Below are 16799 nucleotides of genomic sequence, written 5' to 3' on the forward strand. Positions count from 1 at the left end.
CCTCCTCTCCTCCTGATGATATAAAGTCCTCCTCTCCTCCTCCTGATGATATAAAGTCCTCCTCTCCTCCTCCTGATGATATAAAGTCCGGTGAGGTGTCGAAGTCCACAGAACATTTCTGGAGCTTCAGAGTAAAACAGAGTTGCAGCATTCTGCTGAACAACTGGAGAAGCTGTTACTGTTTGGCTGAACTGTTCCTTTAAAAAGTTAATTTTCACAAAACATATTCTATGATCTCAAGTAACTGAAGGCTTCCCCGGCTTTGGACAGTGACTTTCATCGAGGAGATCCCAGCATATTTGGAGCAAAGCGGTTAAAAGGGAATCATTATCAAGTAACTGAACTTGTTATCATTTTTGTTGAAGTCTGAAATCCACTTGCACTCTTATGATGTTCGTGTTCTTTTCTGGTTCCTTCAACATACATTTAGTGCTGTATAATTGGTTTCCTGTAATAAGATCTAGATCATCAGGACGACCCGTGACTCTGCATTCCCAGAAACATTACATGATGAGAAGTGTGTGACTGCGTTTAGTTCAGATGTAATTTAGGCTCAGAAGAAGGAGACAGCAGTCCTTTTCTCTCCTTGTTACTTTTCTACTGTTTCTCACTTCCTAGTATGGATTTGGATAATGAGACAGTCGATCATGTTTTTTCTTTCACATTTTCACCTCGGTGACAACAGACAGTTTGTATCTATGCTAGCAGCTCGGCTCTATAGAGGAGTGTCAGTTGACTGGATCAACTGCTTTGGTTTGAAATATCAGAGTGAAACATCTCCTTAAATATTAAATGTGTTGGCATGACATTTGTTTCAGACATTCAAATTCCTCACAGAATGAATTCTAATTACTTGGTTAATGTTTCATGTAGTGTAAAGGGACGAGAAAATCACAGGTTGTTGAAACAATAGTGAAACATTTTTTAGTGTTGTGTGAAAGAAGTCGTGAGGAAGGAAATGCACGCAGCGTGTTCATAAAACCTCAAAAAAAGGCACAACGTGTCACAATAGTGGAGTGCCACTTTAACATATATTCCTTTCTGATGTCTTTCATGCTCACAACATTATGAACCCTTCTGAATTAAGTTGCCAAAGACCTTTTACTCAGTCACCAAATTCTCATCTTATTTCTAAACAAACTGGACCTTCACTTTATTCTTCCTTGCAGTTTTGTGATAATCATTACAGCCTCACAAAGCTGCTAGCATGGCTGAAAACTATGTCTAGTTCCTTTTTTGTTTGTTTTAATTACCGTGGTCGTGTCACGATGAGTAAGCTTCCCCTCAAATCAACACTCATTTTAAACTGATCTGATGCCAAACCAACACAGTGCTGAATACAGGCCTTAAGAGATGTTGTCTTTTCCAGAAAGCCTTATGTAAAGTTGTTGTGGGAAAGGGCAACAAGGAATTATATCATAGATGCTGTTTTTGTTAAAAGTGTCAAATGTGTGAATTATAGTACATTGTTCGGGTTAATTTATTGCTAAATGAAACATTACTGGGTGAGTTCGCTGAAGTTTTGTTTCACATTGCGACTGTTAAGGATGCAATCAATCTCAAGGATATTAAGGGAAATGCATGTGTACTATAAAGGTGATTTTATACTTGAATGTAGTAATTCAGAATGACACCCAAACTTTTGCTTGCTTGTTTTTATTATCAATAAAATATTATTTTGAACACTAGTTGTGTGGTTTACCTTTATAAACCCCAAACTGTCTGATAAACACTGGATAATTTGAAAGGAGCTGTCGTTTTTATAGGATTGTTATGGAGGTTCTTTTAATTTTAAATGAGATTACACTCTTTTTGTGCTCAATTATGGGTAATATGTAATATTGGTTGAAAATCGTGACAGTTTTGAGATTGAAAGTTACCCCCATCTCAGGGAAATTTTTTTCTTTTAAAACGCTTTTATTCATGTTTAACTCACATCACACATGTAGCATGAATAAACTATGACAAGCAATACAAATAATGTTCAGTTAAAGAGAAATCGTTTTTAAAAAAACAACATGGAGACATTATGCTGGGGTATCGTACAACAAAAATAATATTTTCAGTATTTGATTATGTTTTTTTTCTGTAGGTTTATGACTGCTAGTATATAAATATGTTCTTAAACTGATATTTGTTTTCATGGATGAAACATCGTCAGAATAGGATAAGAAGACTGATTTTTTCTGTAGCGTCATAGAAACTGTAGCGAATGTTGAATGTCATGATCGCCGCTTGTTGCCTAGTAACCAGTAACGCCGCCAGTTGGTTGAGTCCAGCGTGGGAATCCGCGAGACAAATGACGTCAAGGTGCAACCAACGGCTAATACTGCATCCCGTTATAAGTGTGAAAATAAAAGATAGCTACCCCTAATGCGGCGATTTTGCAATTAACTAAGCGAGAAATTTGGAAGTTCTTGATAAATTCATATCGAGAATTGATGTCCTGTCTCGTTTCTGTGCTGATTAAACACGTTGATCTTATAAACGTTCTTCTCCTTTTCCCCCAAAGCTTTACTTTGGAGGGTAATTCGCTGTGTTTCCGGTGAATCCGGCCAGCGTGACGCAGCAGACAGCGGTCGCTCGTGTCTCTTGGACGTGACAACATTCAACTACCAACCTCCGAGATTACCGGTGCCGGCGGGACACTGAACAAGATAACTAACGTTAACAAAGCCATTTTAAAATTTGTCTTTATATTTTATAAAAATAAAAATGTAATCAGTACAGGGGTTGTCACAAGCGGAATTTGCTAAAATGTGGATATAGCGGTTTTGGTTTGATAAGCTTGCTAACGTTAGCTGAACTTTAATTAAGTAACGGCTGTGTTGTCGTTTAAAAACAAGATGTCGGAGCAGAACATCAGCTTGTATGATTTGGTGAACTTATCCATCGGAACTCCTCAGAAGGGAGCTGTCAACTTCGCCGCCTTACACGCCCTGCTCCACGCCGTCCTGAGGCAGCTGGATATCCGGGAGATAAAGACCCGGTGGAGGGGCGCTACTCCCGGCGAATGGCAGCCCGGTGCTGTGGTGGGTGTGACGGCTTCCGAACAGGACCACGACACGGAGGAGGAGGACGTTCAGAGGGACCCGGTGGAGCGGGAGGTTCGGCCCGGCACTGAGCTGCAGGAGCGGGGAGCCTCCTCTTCATTTCCGACCCCCTCCGCCGGTCCTGGGGTGGGCGGACATGAGGGGCTCCGGTCCCGCATCGAGAGCTGCGAGGACGAGGTGTCCAAGGTGAGAGCTCCCTCAGTCAGGTACACAAGATACATGTGAGAACTTTATTCTATTACAACTAGTTTCATTTTTAATAGTTATTGACCTCAGAGTTATAATTAACTTTATTCCCAAAATGTAAAGTAAAAACTGTCCGTTCTCTTTAATGGCTGATAACTGCAAAACAAACATTTATATCATATTTATCATCAGCTATTATCAAAATCAGGTTACATGCTGTGGTGGACTGTATTTAAGTACATTTACTAAAATACCCTACTTGAGCATTTTCTTGTAATTCCACTACATTTATCTGACAGCTTTCATTAATATTGACTTTAAAGATTAAAACTTTAGCTTCTATAATAGATTAAACCACACAGCAGTGTATGAAATAGTTAGATTTCAGTCCATCTCGACCAGCTGTCACAGTTAATACTTCTTCATGCATCAATAATAATGGTAATAAACCCCTTCTTTCAGAACTATGAGTACTTTTATTTCATTGTCAAATGTGTTGATCAGTGTTTTCCAAAGCCCAAGATTTCTTCCTCAAATGTCATTTTTGTTCCACAACCCAAAGATATTCAGTGTAAGAAACCAGAAAACATTCACATTTAACAAGCTGACAGAAAGTTTTGACTCTTCCTTTTTAGAAATGACTCAACCTGATTAATCACTTATCAAAATAGTTGGCGATTAATTTAATGTTCTACAACTAATCGATCAATCAATGCAGCTCTACTTTTGATACTTTAAACACTTTTAAGATAGTATTTAATTTTCAGAAAACAGTAAAAAATGTGCAACAAAACTCATTGAAAAACAACTGCACTCTTTAATATAATACGGCAAAGAAAAGCAGCAACTTTTACTGTTTAAGAGGCAGGAAACATGGAATCAATAATAAAAGATGAATTAGTCTAAATTAATCAAAATAGTAGCTGATTAATTTTCAGTTTTTTCTCCTGGACTGATTCATTAATTAAGTGTTGAAGTTCTAAACTAGATTATCAGATATCAGCACTTTAAGACATATTGATCATCTTCAATAACACACAGGAGGAACTGGTCATTTTTGTGCAGGTGCTGACCACACCCTGTGCAGTGATGTCACACCAGGTGCTTCTCTTCTGTCACATGATGAAAGCACCTGGTGACATCACTGATCAGGGTGACACCAGGTGTGAAACATGCGTCACAGTTTTTCTGTGTGATTCAGTGTTGATTTGTATCTCGTCCTCTTCCGGATCGCTCTGGTTGTTTGGTTGAATGAGGTTTAGTTTGAAGCAGAAGACGTCTGAGTCTGAGCAGCAGGACAGTCTTCTTCTCCTCCTCCATCTCTGGCGGGCTGCGGTGAACTTTTCAGCGTAGTATTAAGCCGTTGCTGACAGAGCAGAGGACAATAGGAGACGGGCACCACCCTGACATCTCAAATGACCTCTGCATGTCTCTGTTCAGGTTTCTGTCAGCCGGCTTCCAAAAGAAGGAAACATTAGAGAGAAGTAAGGATGTTCAGAAAACTGTTATCTGAAAGAGAAGAAGCGCACAGTTTGATCAGAGCAGAATGTGTTGCAGGTGATTCTGTGTCATTGTCTGAAGTTTCCATCATCTTTTCTACCTCGCTGTTGATCCTCCCTTCCTGTATGTGATAGGGGTAATTAGTCCCCTGCAGAGATGACTCTGGTTGTCAGGGGATGAATAACCCTCAGGTGAAAAGCAGGACATCAGGCCGGTGCAGGTGATGCTGCGTCTTTCAGAAGCCTGTCTGAATCATTCATGTCCTCTGTGGGCATCATCAGGGTCAGCTGGTGTATCCACTGACTTAACTATGATGAGGTGACCCGGCGTGCCCTCGTCCACCAGCGTCTCCTCTCTGACGGGCCCAGTTCTGTCAGAAGCACTCTTACAGAATGAGCTGAAGTAGAAGCCACATGTCAGAAGCTTCAGACAGTGATCCATGATCCAGCTATGACTCCGTCAGAGGAACTGTTTTAATAAAACGTCTTTTTGGCTGAGTGACATTTGTAGCTCACAGTGCAGCGACAGTCAGCTCAGTTAATGAATGACTGTTTGGATTACAGAGTAACGACGGCGAAGCTTAAAGCCGTTTCTTTTTCTGACGCTGAATTATGACTCCTGCCCGGGAGGTCGTTTGTATGGTCCTGTTTGTTTATTAGTGAGCAGAATATCTTATTCATATCGTATATATCATATTGCATAAAAGTGTTGCTGTGTAACAAAGGAACAAATGATTTGGAGTTGGTTCAGATCCAGAAGCTTTGTGAAGGATTTCTTGATGAAGGAAAAGAGGGTTGTTTTTAACAGTTTCAGTGTTTATTGTAGTTTATTCTAAATTAAGTCTGTTTTCTGACATCACTGAAACGGTAAATATTTGCTGGGTTTGGACATCTTCAGTATTCGGACATTAAACACTTTTTTAAAGTCATTTTCTGATATTTATTGTTCTGAAGTTTAATCTATTAATAAAGATAATGTCCGGTAGATAAATCAGTGATGAAAATTCTGCTGTTCACATCTTAGCTTATGTCTTGTTTAAAACTACACCTGCAACAATTATTTAATCCAAAGAAAATTTATTTCCAACTATTTTTATAATCAATAAATTGTTTCTGCCATGTTTCAAGCAAAATCCCATTTTCTTAAATGTGAGGAATTTCTGCTTGTCTTTGTCATTTATATCAGAAAACGAAGAGTCTTTCTGGTTTTTGACTGTTTATCAGATAAAAAAAGACATTTTGAAAACGTCACTTTTGGCTCTGGGAAAATGTGACGAGCATATTTCACAGTTAGATGATAAATCATTTAAAAGTAACGGTAGAATTACCCGATAACAAAAACACTCATTAGTTGCAGCCCTACTTGAAGCAGTAGTTGTCACAGACGTGTAGTTCACTGAGTATAAACGTTTAAAAGATAACTAGTCCCGTCAGTAATGAGTCAGACGTGCGGCTGCACTTATTAACAAGCTGTTAGTCATTCAGACGCTGCTGAAGCTCTGTGGGGTCGCTACGCATCGGCTCATGTCCGGACACATTTAGCACAAGTTAAATACACAGGGCAGGAATGTCCTTTGTTTCAGTTTGTGTCACACACACACACACACACACACACACACACACACACACACAACAGAAGAACAGTTTGATTGTAACCGTTGACTCTGCCAACAAACCCTGACAGCCTCACAGGAAATTAGAATAACGTGGTTGACGGAGGGATTATCAGCCGTGTGAAACAGTGTAACAGCTGGATTTGTCTCCTCTGTAACACCTGGATACATTTTCACCCTGTTTGTCAGCTTCTGTCCGCTTTCGTCGAGGTCAGAGGTCAGAGGTCGGATGGATGGAGTCAGATTCCTGAGACATTCCTCAGATCCCTCAGGCAGAACAAATTGAGTAATTTTTTACACAAGTCAATGCGGTGATAAAACTTTTCTACATGTTGAAGAAAGAAGAAGTCCTTTAAACTGTTTATGGTCACTGATTGGTTTTAAAGTGTCTGTCTGGTTTCCTCTATAGGCCATGAAGCTCATACAGGAACTCAACGAGCAAAAAGACGACCTGAAGGAGGAGATGAAGGAGCTGCACCAACAACACAAGGTGAGACAGTTACCTTCAGAACAAGACTCTAATCTTTATACTGTAGTCAACAGTTATAGTGATAAAAATATAGGAGAAAATCAATCTGAACAAGTAGTTTGTGGGGGAAAAGTTTGACACTAATCCTGAAATCTCCTGAGAGATTTAAGAGTGTTTAAGATGAAATAAATCAGTTGATGAATCAATTAGACAGTTGGTAGAAAATAAATCAACTACTTTGATAATCAGTTGATAATTTAAGTCATTTTAAAGTGCAAATAACAAACATTCTCTCATTCCAGCTTTTTTAATTGTGAAGGTTGTCGGCTTTTCTTGTGTTAAACTGAGTTAAAGACAGTTGAATATTTTACAGACTGTGTGTCAGATGGAGGACACAGACAGGTTCAACAGGAGAGCTGAGGAATATGAGGAAACTGCTGCCTTTTAAATGAAATGTAAATTGCTGGATTATTAATACACTTTAACATACAGTCTGTAGCTGCTCCTCAAAGTTAGGTTTATCACTCTGAGAACATGAGACGAGCTGATTTAGACTCAGAGGAGCATTTAAACTGTTTGATCAATGTCAAGGTTTGCAAAAAGGAGCCAAATGCATCTCCAGGCAGACAGGTGGAGGTAACAAGAGCAAAACAACATGCACAAGCAATCCAGTAAGTAAGGAAACACAAAACCACAAACAGTAGAAGCCATTAAAGCTCCTCGTACTGACCGCTGACTGAGAGAAACACAGGTGAAACAAGGCAGGACGATCGCAAAGACAAGGAAGTTTAGTTGTAGAGCACAGTTCAGACACAAGACAACTCAAAGTGTTTTACAGTCGCCACACTGTCGCATTAACAGGCATTAAGGGGCAAGAGACAGGAAGTGAAACAACATGTATGACACATGAGCAGACATCACTAAACATCACCAAACCAAAACCACAAACCATCACAGTCAGCTCTTCTCTACTCTGAGAGAAGAGGACACGCCCCAGAGATTTTAACTAATTAACCATAATGTTGAAACCTCAGTGGAGATTACAGTGTTGCAGTAAGTATTCCCTCCTGTGGTCAGACGGTGGGTGCAGAGACGCTCACCGCTGTGGAGACGTGCTGCCACCGTGTGGACGACCTGGAGGAAACTGTGGTGAGTGAGCTGTCTCCTCTCTGCAGGAGCGTCTCACTGCTCTCACTTTATACTGCTCAAACTTTACATTTCATTTTTCTTTTCCACATTTAAAAACATGGTTGCAGTGACCTTTTGTCTATGAATAGTGATTAAAGTTTCATCTCACGTGTTCTCGACGCATCAGAGATCTTTGAAGGAAACCTTTCAGAAGTATCCGGAGCCGGAGGAGCTGATTCAGTGTGTGACGTGGGACGACATGCAGGCGGCTCTGCTCGGTGACACAGAAAGCACTCACAAGGTGAGAGACAAAACTGGTATCAGAACGAACTAAGTGCACTAATCCAAACTGTCATGAATAGCTCCTGATGTGCACTGAGTTGAAGGTGATTCTAGTGAAGCTACTTGTGTAGAAATCAGCATCCAAAATGAGTCGCTTAGAAAGAATGTGCGAAGAAGAAAATATGAGGAGAATCTACAAAAATCCTGCTTTTGATTTCAGTGCTTGAAATTTGAATCTCACAGTACACAGGTGAATTTAATCAAGTCAAGTATGTGTCCCTGAAGTTTGTGCTGATCATGAAGTCAGTTGAATCTCTTTATGTTTATGTGGAAAAGCTGAGAAGATTTAACTCTCTTCTTCAATTTTGTATTATTTGTTTGTAATCACAAAGTCATTCCAACAGGCGGAGATCGAACTCTATAAAATCACCAGAAACCTAAAATGACCTTCAGCATGTCTGTACTGTTTTACAGGAGTGTGTACATTCAGGGCTTATTGCTGTCAGACCCACACACACACCTTTCAGCAGCACCTTCACTGTGAACACTGCAGCCTCTCGCACCAGCTCGCCCTCCTCCTCCCACCCTGTCCAGGATACCGACAGGTCAGCAACTCCTCCTTCTCCAGCGATAAGTCGGCAGATTTCAACTCTCCAGCAAGCGACCGACACCCAGCCGGGCGGGGAGGCTTCTCCACAGCTGACCCGTCCACAGACAGGCCGGCTGTCTGCTGGTGTGTTTCAGTCTCTGAAGGCCGGCGGCTCAGAACGCTACCCAGAGATGATGTCGGCTCTGAGGAACATCGGCAAACAGAGGGACACGTTCAACAAGCTGGAAGCTCGTGTTGCAGCGCTGGAAGAAGCAAAGGTGGAGCAGTCGGAGCTGACGCACATCAGAGAGCTCATCACTCACAAAGGTAACATCACCTGAGCACAGTGGACAGGGGTACCAGACTTAGCTGCTGCTTATTGCAGCAGATTTGATCAGATTAATCTGGAATCTGTTACTTCACTGACTTGTACTAATTTCTTGATATCATATTCTACATTCAGGTTCGCAGGAAGTGTCGAGTAACCTGATGGATCAGCTGAACCAGCAGAGAGCTTTAATAAAGAACCTGATGAGTGAGCGGGACAAGGTGGGTGAATAAACAGGACACAGTCTTCAGAGACAGTTAAACATGATCCAGACATCAGCTCCAACATCAGCTCCTCAGTGTCACACAGCAGGTTTACTGTTTGTGATGATATGACGTGATGTGTGTGTTTAAAGCTGGACAGTCACACGTTCATGAACCTGAGAGACTCATGTGACAGAGATGAGTGGTTAGTGTGTGTGTGAATCAAATATGTATCAATAAAGTTCTGGTGGGGAATGTTTTTATCTACTGATCCAACACTTCATTCACTTTCAGTAAGCTGACACAGAACTGTGACAGGTGTGTATTTTAACACTAATGTGTGTATAACTGTGTGTATATGTGTGTGTGTTGCTTCAGAACGTGGAGCTGGTGGACGACGTGCAGAAGGCGATCCTGCAACTACAGGCAGAATGTGAAAAACTGCACGAGAGCAGCCGGAGTCTGCAAGAGGACAGCAGACAGAGACACACACACATAGAGGTGGACACACACACACACACACACAGACAGAGACAGACAGACAGAGACAGACACACATAGAGGTGGACACACACACACACACACACACACACACACACACACAGACAGAGACAGACAGACAGAGACAGACACACATAGAGGTGGACACACACACACACACACACACACACTCACACAGACACACACACACACACACACACACACACCTACACACACACAGACAGACAGACACACATAGAGGTGGACACACACACACACACACACACACCTACACACACACACACACACACACACACACACACACACACACACTCACACACACACACACACACACACACTCACACACACACACACAGAGACAGACACACACACACACACACACACACACACACACACACACAGACACACATAGAGGTGGACACACACACACACACAGAGACAGACACACACACACACACACACACACACACACACAGACACACATAGAGGTGGACACACACACACACACAGAGACAGACACACACACACACACACACACACACTCACACACAGACAACTTTCATCGTCCGTGTTGCTCTTTTGTCTTTGATTTGGATTGTTTCTCTCGATGTCTCAGTCAGGTGTTTGGTCTACAATCTGTCTAGAAATGGTGGAAAGTGTCGATCAGTATTTCATGTCCACAAGTCTTGTTTTGTCCACAATGAGAAGATATTCAGTTTACTGACGAGGAGAGAAACCAGAAAATATTCTCATTTAACAAACTGGAAACAAACTGTTTTTGCGTCAGAAATGACTCAAACCAAAAAAACGTACAGTTTAATAATACCTGTTAATAAATTCGATCATCACGTACTTTTATTACTTTAAACATGGTGTTTGTCGTAATAATGATGCACAAACTGTAATTACTGTATTATGTATGTCTGCTTGATTGAGTCCTGAAGAAGACAGATGAACTAATGATTTAAACAACTTAGACAACTTTATTAATCCTTTTGGGAGGTTCCCTCAAGGAAACTGAAGAAAAATTGAAGACATTTGTGAGGGAAAAGGAGAAAAGTCTGGAAATGTTCTGAACTTTGCGTGGCAGAAATATGTTTTGAATTATTGCTTACAGTAACTGCTGAACTCTGTTTCAACAGGAGCTGTACAAGAAGACGGAGGAGCTGGAGGAGAAGAAGGCTGACAAACGGGTGGTTGAGAGAGAAATCGTGAGTGGGTTCATTTGATTTTTTATTTTAGACGAGTTGCACAGATGAATACACACGTTCATATTAACTACAGAGACAGCAGCTCATTGTTTTAATGGGCAGTTGTTCTGAGATATGACTCAACTTCAGTTTAAAACATTCGACAGTGTTAAACTTACTTCAGATCTGTTCATGTTCTGTGCTGCAGAGACGTATTTGTCCATCAATGTTGTCAAAAATCAACTGTCCAGAACAACTGCGGCTCTCAGGGTTCATTCAGCCGGTTACATTATTCCTATTTTTGAGGAAGATAAGTTACTGTATATGTATAGTAATAATTAATCTTGTAGTGTGAGCATAATTAAAAGAAACGTACTCGCTAGATTGGAAAGAAAAATGTCTTAATTCTGTTTTGTTAAAACCAAAATTACTGACATGTTGAAATGAAGTATGACAGTGAACAGTGTGTTATCTGGGAGTCAGAGGTCACGGTGTTGAAATGTTCTGGTGCTCGGACGATGTCAGAAAGATGCGGTTGTTTAGTTTTAATTCTTAGAACTTTGTTTCTGATGCTCTAAAAACATGCAGATGGTTCATTTTAGTGATATTTGTAGTTTGTGTGTTCACACTTTAATATTCAAGTCTTGTGTGGGTAATAAAATCAATCAGTCAACTAATAACTGTCTCAGTTATTGACAGTATGTGGTGTGACTGTCTGCACATGAAGCTTTCACTTTGTTTCTGATGATATTTTATCATCACCAGCCTCTGAAGGCGTCTTCCAGTCCTAAACATCTTGTCGTCTCTCCACTCCTGCAGAAAGCAGATAAATCTGCTCTGGAGAGCAAAGTGAGCCGCCTGCAGTTTGACTCTGTGACGGAGCAGCTCAATGCCATGTTCCACGAGCTGCTCCACAAGGTGACGGGCCAGGAGCAGGACTGGCACAAAGTCATCGACAGACTCTCCACAGAGATGGAGTGTAAGGTGAATACTGTCACACGGGAGCGTCAGATGTGAAGGTTTGATCTGTGACACGATATCTGACCTCTGACATCTGTAGCTGAACAGGATCGAGTTGGACTCTGTGAAGAAGCAGCTCGAAGGTCGCTGGAGGAACATCCACGAGAAGCTGCAGGCTCAGGAAGCTCCAGAGCACGAGGACGCTGCTGCTTTAAGAAAGTACGAGTCCAAATGTCCATCTCATACCTACTGATGGATACTCATACATGCAAGAGCTGTGTAACGTCAGCTGAGAGGAGAAGTGACGTCTCTCTGTGTTTGTTTCCAGACAGCTGGTGGGCAGATTTCACTGCCTCTCCTGTGACCGACCTGTTGTCAAGTACACATCTGGAACGTGAGTCAGAGCTCATAACAGCGACCGTTTAGATCCCAGATGATCTGGCCTTTTAAATGATTCCTCATATTACAAAATAAAGTGACTCATCAGCTCTTGTTCGTTCGTCTCTCCTCTTTGGACAATGAAGGCATTTGGTGAAGCTTCCTTCCTCTTCTGGATTTCCAGCACACAAGTCCAACAGGCCGTTTACTGTCTACGCTCTGGAGCGGTTTCGGCAGCACTACAGGAGGTGAGATCAACTCTCAGTTTATCGACTGTTTCCTCTCTTCACCAGCAGGGGGCACATGAGTCTAGCAAACTTAAAGTTAAAGGATCAGTTCACCCACAAAAATGAAAATCCAGTTATCATCTCCTCCCTCCATGCTGATATAAGGTTTCATAGTCCACAAAACATTTCTGGAGCTTTGCAGCAAAACAGCATTGCAGCATTCTGCTAAACAACAAAAGAATCATCCACAAAAACACAAGCTGTCTTCACACAACTCGTCTTCTGTAATCCAAGTCCATTGAAGCCCTGAGATCTGAAACTGATCTGAAAAGACTTTGTTTATGAGGAAATCTTCACTGTGGCTGCTGAGATAAAAGTGGAGTGTAATGTGTAAAACAGAGAGGCTGCAGACTGTCTGTCCTCATGTCTGGATAACTCTGTCTGACCGAGCAGCGAGCGGATCTCTGAGCGGACCGACTACAGTCAGCTGACCGTGTCGCGGAGCTGTGGAGGGAGACACACCGTCACCTCGGCCAGCCAGAGACGCACCGGCCTGCACAAGCACCACACCCAGACCGAGGTGGACACCATGATTCAGGTACGACAAACAAGACTTTATACCTCTTTTATCATATGTAAGGAAAAGAACGAGTCATTTAAGGTGGGTTGTTTTCTTTAGTAAAAAAGAATGCAGGTTTTGAAGCTTCTTGGGAAAACGATGCCTGTTCCTGTTTCTGTTGCACCATGGCAGCTTTCTTTGTGCCGTAATTCATCATTTACAGGGAACTAATCTGTATGTGGACGGTGTCATTATTCTACAGACGTCGAGACACTGTGACATCAGGATTTACTTCAGAATGAGAAGTTAAAGCAAAAAAGGGTTATTGTTTTCTTTACAAAGCAATTCCATTCATCGCACAAGAATGTGAAGTATATAAGTTCTCTATGTTATCACCAAAAACACTGGATGTCAATAACTCTCTTCCTCTGTGTGTGTGTGTGTGTGTGTGTGTGTGTGTGTGTGTGTGTGTGTGTTAGTCAGAGGAGGTTGATATCATCGGAATGGACGGGCACATTTACAAAGGTCGCCTGAACACACCTGCTGTCAGGAACACGGACAGTAAATTACCTACAATCTCTGCCAAAGAAGGTAGATTTATTTTTATTTAAACATCCATGAATGTGACAAACCCACAATGTTTAACATGTTTTTAAACTCTGGTAAAGTCACAGCATTGTACAAGTACTTTTTTAAATCCTTCTTTTTATTTGACTCTCAGGTGTCTGCAGGTAGTACTGCTTGTATATTATTATTATTATTATCATTATTATTATTATATTATTTTATGAGCGGTCAGGTGCCTCGTTGTTTTTTTCAGCCTTCAACCTGAAGTTTAATGTGAAATATGATAAGAAGTGATTTGACACCTGCTGAAGTCCGTCGCTGTCGCCTGCTGTCCAACATGATTTATGAGAACAAATGTCATTGAATGCATCTCAGCTGGGAGGTGTAAATGTCGAGGCAGCAGACGCTCCGTTTGCTCTGTGCTGCCGGTTGAACCTTGTCGTCTCCGTGCTCTGATGGCTGCAGGTTTGAGTAAAGACAAAAAGTCCTCCATGTCCCATAAACCTTCTGCGTCTCCGGAGGTCGGACACACTGCTCAGCTTCATCACACCCACAGTGCCAAGAGCGCCCAGTGCAGCCGCTCAGGTGAGTCACACACACACACACACACACACACACACAGGTGAAGGTGTCACAGTTCTCCTCATCCCCTCCGCTGTTTCCTCTCGCAGTTTAAAGATATCCATGTTCTGCTCATATTAAAATAATAAGTGGTAGCTGTCAGAACAAGTCTTCCCTCTGAACTGAAACCAGAGCTCATGAAGCTGATTATCAGCGGTCTCTGTTCATCATCACAACCACCAGCGGAGAGTTTGATATAAGATGAATTGTAAAAACGAGGCTGTTGTGGCAGAACAGAGTGATATTCAAAGTAAAATAGAATTTATATGCACACAGCTAGAGAAGAGTACACACCACCTTCTCTAGATCCACACCACTAACATGACATAGAAACATAAAGGGGGAAACACGGCAGGAGGAAGAAATGAACTAATGGATTCCACCTTTACATTTCCAAGAAATGTCCAGAGCAGAAAAAACCTAAATGAAATTGAGTGTTTTCTATCTGCTAGTCTGAAAGCCCCTGCACGCCTCCTCTAACCTCCCTCCTCTCCCCCTGTGTGTCCAGCCTCCAGCAGCTCGGGTCGGGACTGGCCCGTGTCGGCTCTGGGCTGCACGTCTCAGAGCTCCATCACTCCCGCGTCAGCCACAGCAGAGAGCAACGCAGGGCGACAGGCCAACGAGCCGCTCGACCTGTAGGGGGCGACAGAACGCTTTGTACTGTTTTATATGTGATTCTGCAGAGAGAAGGTAACCTGCTGCACTACATGTCCCATAATGCACCTGTCAAACACTTGTTTATTTTTGTACTTTGTTGATTTTTTGTGATCGGACTATTTAAATGTTATTATGAACAATAATCAATAAACTTGAGTGTAAGATCGATCACTTCCTGTTGCTTCAGAGGATTTTTCCCTTCGGTGGGACACAAGATACTGAATCTGTACCAGCAGTGGTGGAATGTAACTACGTTCATTTACTCAACTCTAATTTCAAGGTACTTTATCTTTGTTTTAATCTGATGATAAATCATTCTCAGTGTCTTGAATCAAACAGTTTCTTCAGTCAGAACAGGAAGATGAACAGTTCAGAGTGAGTTCAGTCCTCCTCGTCTGTTTCGTCTTCACTCATCAGCGAGTCCTTCCTGCTCTCAGCCTCGTGTTTCTGTGAACAGGAAGTACACTTCAGTTCGTAGTAGTGATGTGTTTCCCCTCATGATGCAACTCCCCGGGGTCCTGGCCTCCCGCCGCAGTCTGACAGTTGAAGGGAACAACATATGGAGGCTTGTATCACTGACTGTCACTATGTATATATATTTATAGTACAGGTACTTTAACTTCTGTTAAATATAGTTTGCTGATAATATTCCTGTACTTTTACTTGTAATAGAGTATTTTTCAGTGACATTATCTTAACTTCAGTAATTAATCTGAATACTTCTCTACCACTGAATATTGTCTTCAGTGGCGTCTGTGGCTTTTTAAAGCTCTGTGACTCACTCTGTTGTTGAATCTGTATTATCAGCAGTTATTTAATTGTGTCATTGAACGTAACTCTTCCTTTCTCTTCTTCGAGTACGCTCTCGTTATCGCTCATCATCTGACGAGAATCAGCAGCTTAGTTTGACACTTCCACCACTTCCTTCCTCAATCTTCAGCCACTTCAGAGGAAAAGTGTCACATTTATTTGCTTTCTCAACAGTCCGTCTGCTCTTACAGTAAAAACAAAGTGATGAAACAGCGTCAGCAGAGAGGGAAGAACACACAGGACGTAGCAGATCATACCTTGTTTTATTAAACATATAAATACAAATTTCAACTGAGGAAATGAACACAAAGTACTTGAGAGAAATCTCTAGAAAAGAGCCATGGATTAGAACAGAGTGAATATCTGACAAAAAATACCATCGTCCACTTGGTGAGGGCAAAATAAGAGATGACTGGGAGGTAAAGTGTCTTAAAGAGGACATCAGCCTGTTGACCTCGGGGTGGCTGGGACACATCAGCTGTCTCTGCAGGAAGCTCCAACACAAGCTTCCCAAACCTGCAGCTCGTCCATCATCAACACATCCCGTCGCCAAACCAACCAGGCAGCTCAACACATTTCAGACGTGTGTCTCAACTTGTCCACAAACAGCTGCAGCGTTTGATTTAAAGGAAAAATCCGCCCTCAGGTCAAAATGTCTGCTTCAAAGAACCATGCTGCTAATTAGAAATAATAACAGATAAAGTCACGTTTCCACTGCAGGCACGAGGAACCTTTACAGGAATTCTACCTTCCACCACAGAAACGAGGGTCAGAATGAAGTTTCTTATTCCTCAACAAAACCCCGGCTCAGAGGACTGAACCTTCCCAAGTACAGGAAGCACTGAACATTTCTGATTGGTCGAGTACTGGCAGCATTTTATTTCAGCCTCCATTTTTAAAATCTGCTGCTGCAAACTGGTTTGTTTTTATCTCATGGTGCTTCAACATGGAACAAAGCAAACGACAGACAGAACAAAGA

At 41.8% G+C, this 16799-nt stretch overlaps 1 protein-coding gene across 5 annotated transcripts; it reads left to right on the top strand.

The window, feature by feature from the left end:
- Positions 1–2565: 2565 nt before the first annotated feature.
- Positions 2566–15181, top strand: LOC115576230 (glutamine-rich protein 2). 5 transcript variants are annotated; one of them, XM_030408733.1, is made up of 18 exons: positions 2566–3239; positions 6541–6637; positions 6761–6841; positions 7412–7491; positions 7898–7969; positions 8136–8249; positions 8705–9146; positions 9283–9368; positions 9729–9851; positions 10994–11062; positions 11861–12025; positions 12102–12220; positions 12330–12395; positions 12526–12627; positions 13060–13204; positions 13645–13756; positions 14198–14317; positions 14862–15181. In XM_030408733.1, the coding sequence occupies exons 1-18, from the start codon at positions 2847–2849 to the stop codon at positions 14990–14992; spliced, it is 2517 nt and encodes an 838-aa protein (XP_030264593.1). In that variant the 5' UTR covers positions 2566–2846; the 3' UTR covers positions 14993–15181. The 5 variants fall into 5 exon arrangements, with proteins under 5 accessions (XP_030264593.1, XP_030264594.1, XP_030264595.1 ...); XM_030408734.1 differs by lacking the exon at positions 7412–7491 and having other exon boundaries at positions 8098–8249; XM_030408735.1 differs by lacking the exon at positions 7412–7491 and having other exon boundaries at positions 2567–3239; positions 6541–6633.
- Positions 15182–16799: the final 1618 nt, after the last annotated feature.

The sequence above is a fragment of the Sparus aurata genome, chromosome 23 (genome assembly GCF_900880675.1).
Source record: "Sparus aurata chromosome 23, fSpaAur1.1, whole genome shotgun sequence".
NCBI lineage: Eukaryota > Metazoa > Chordata > Actinopteri > Spariformes > Sparidae > Sparus > Sparus aurata.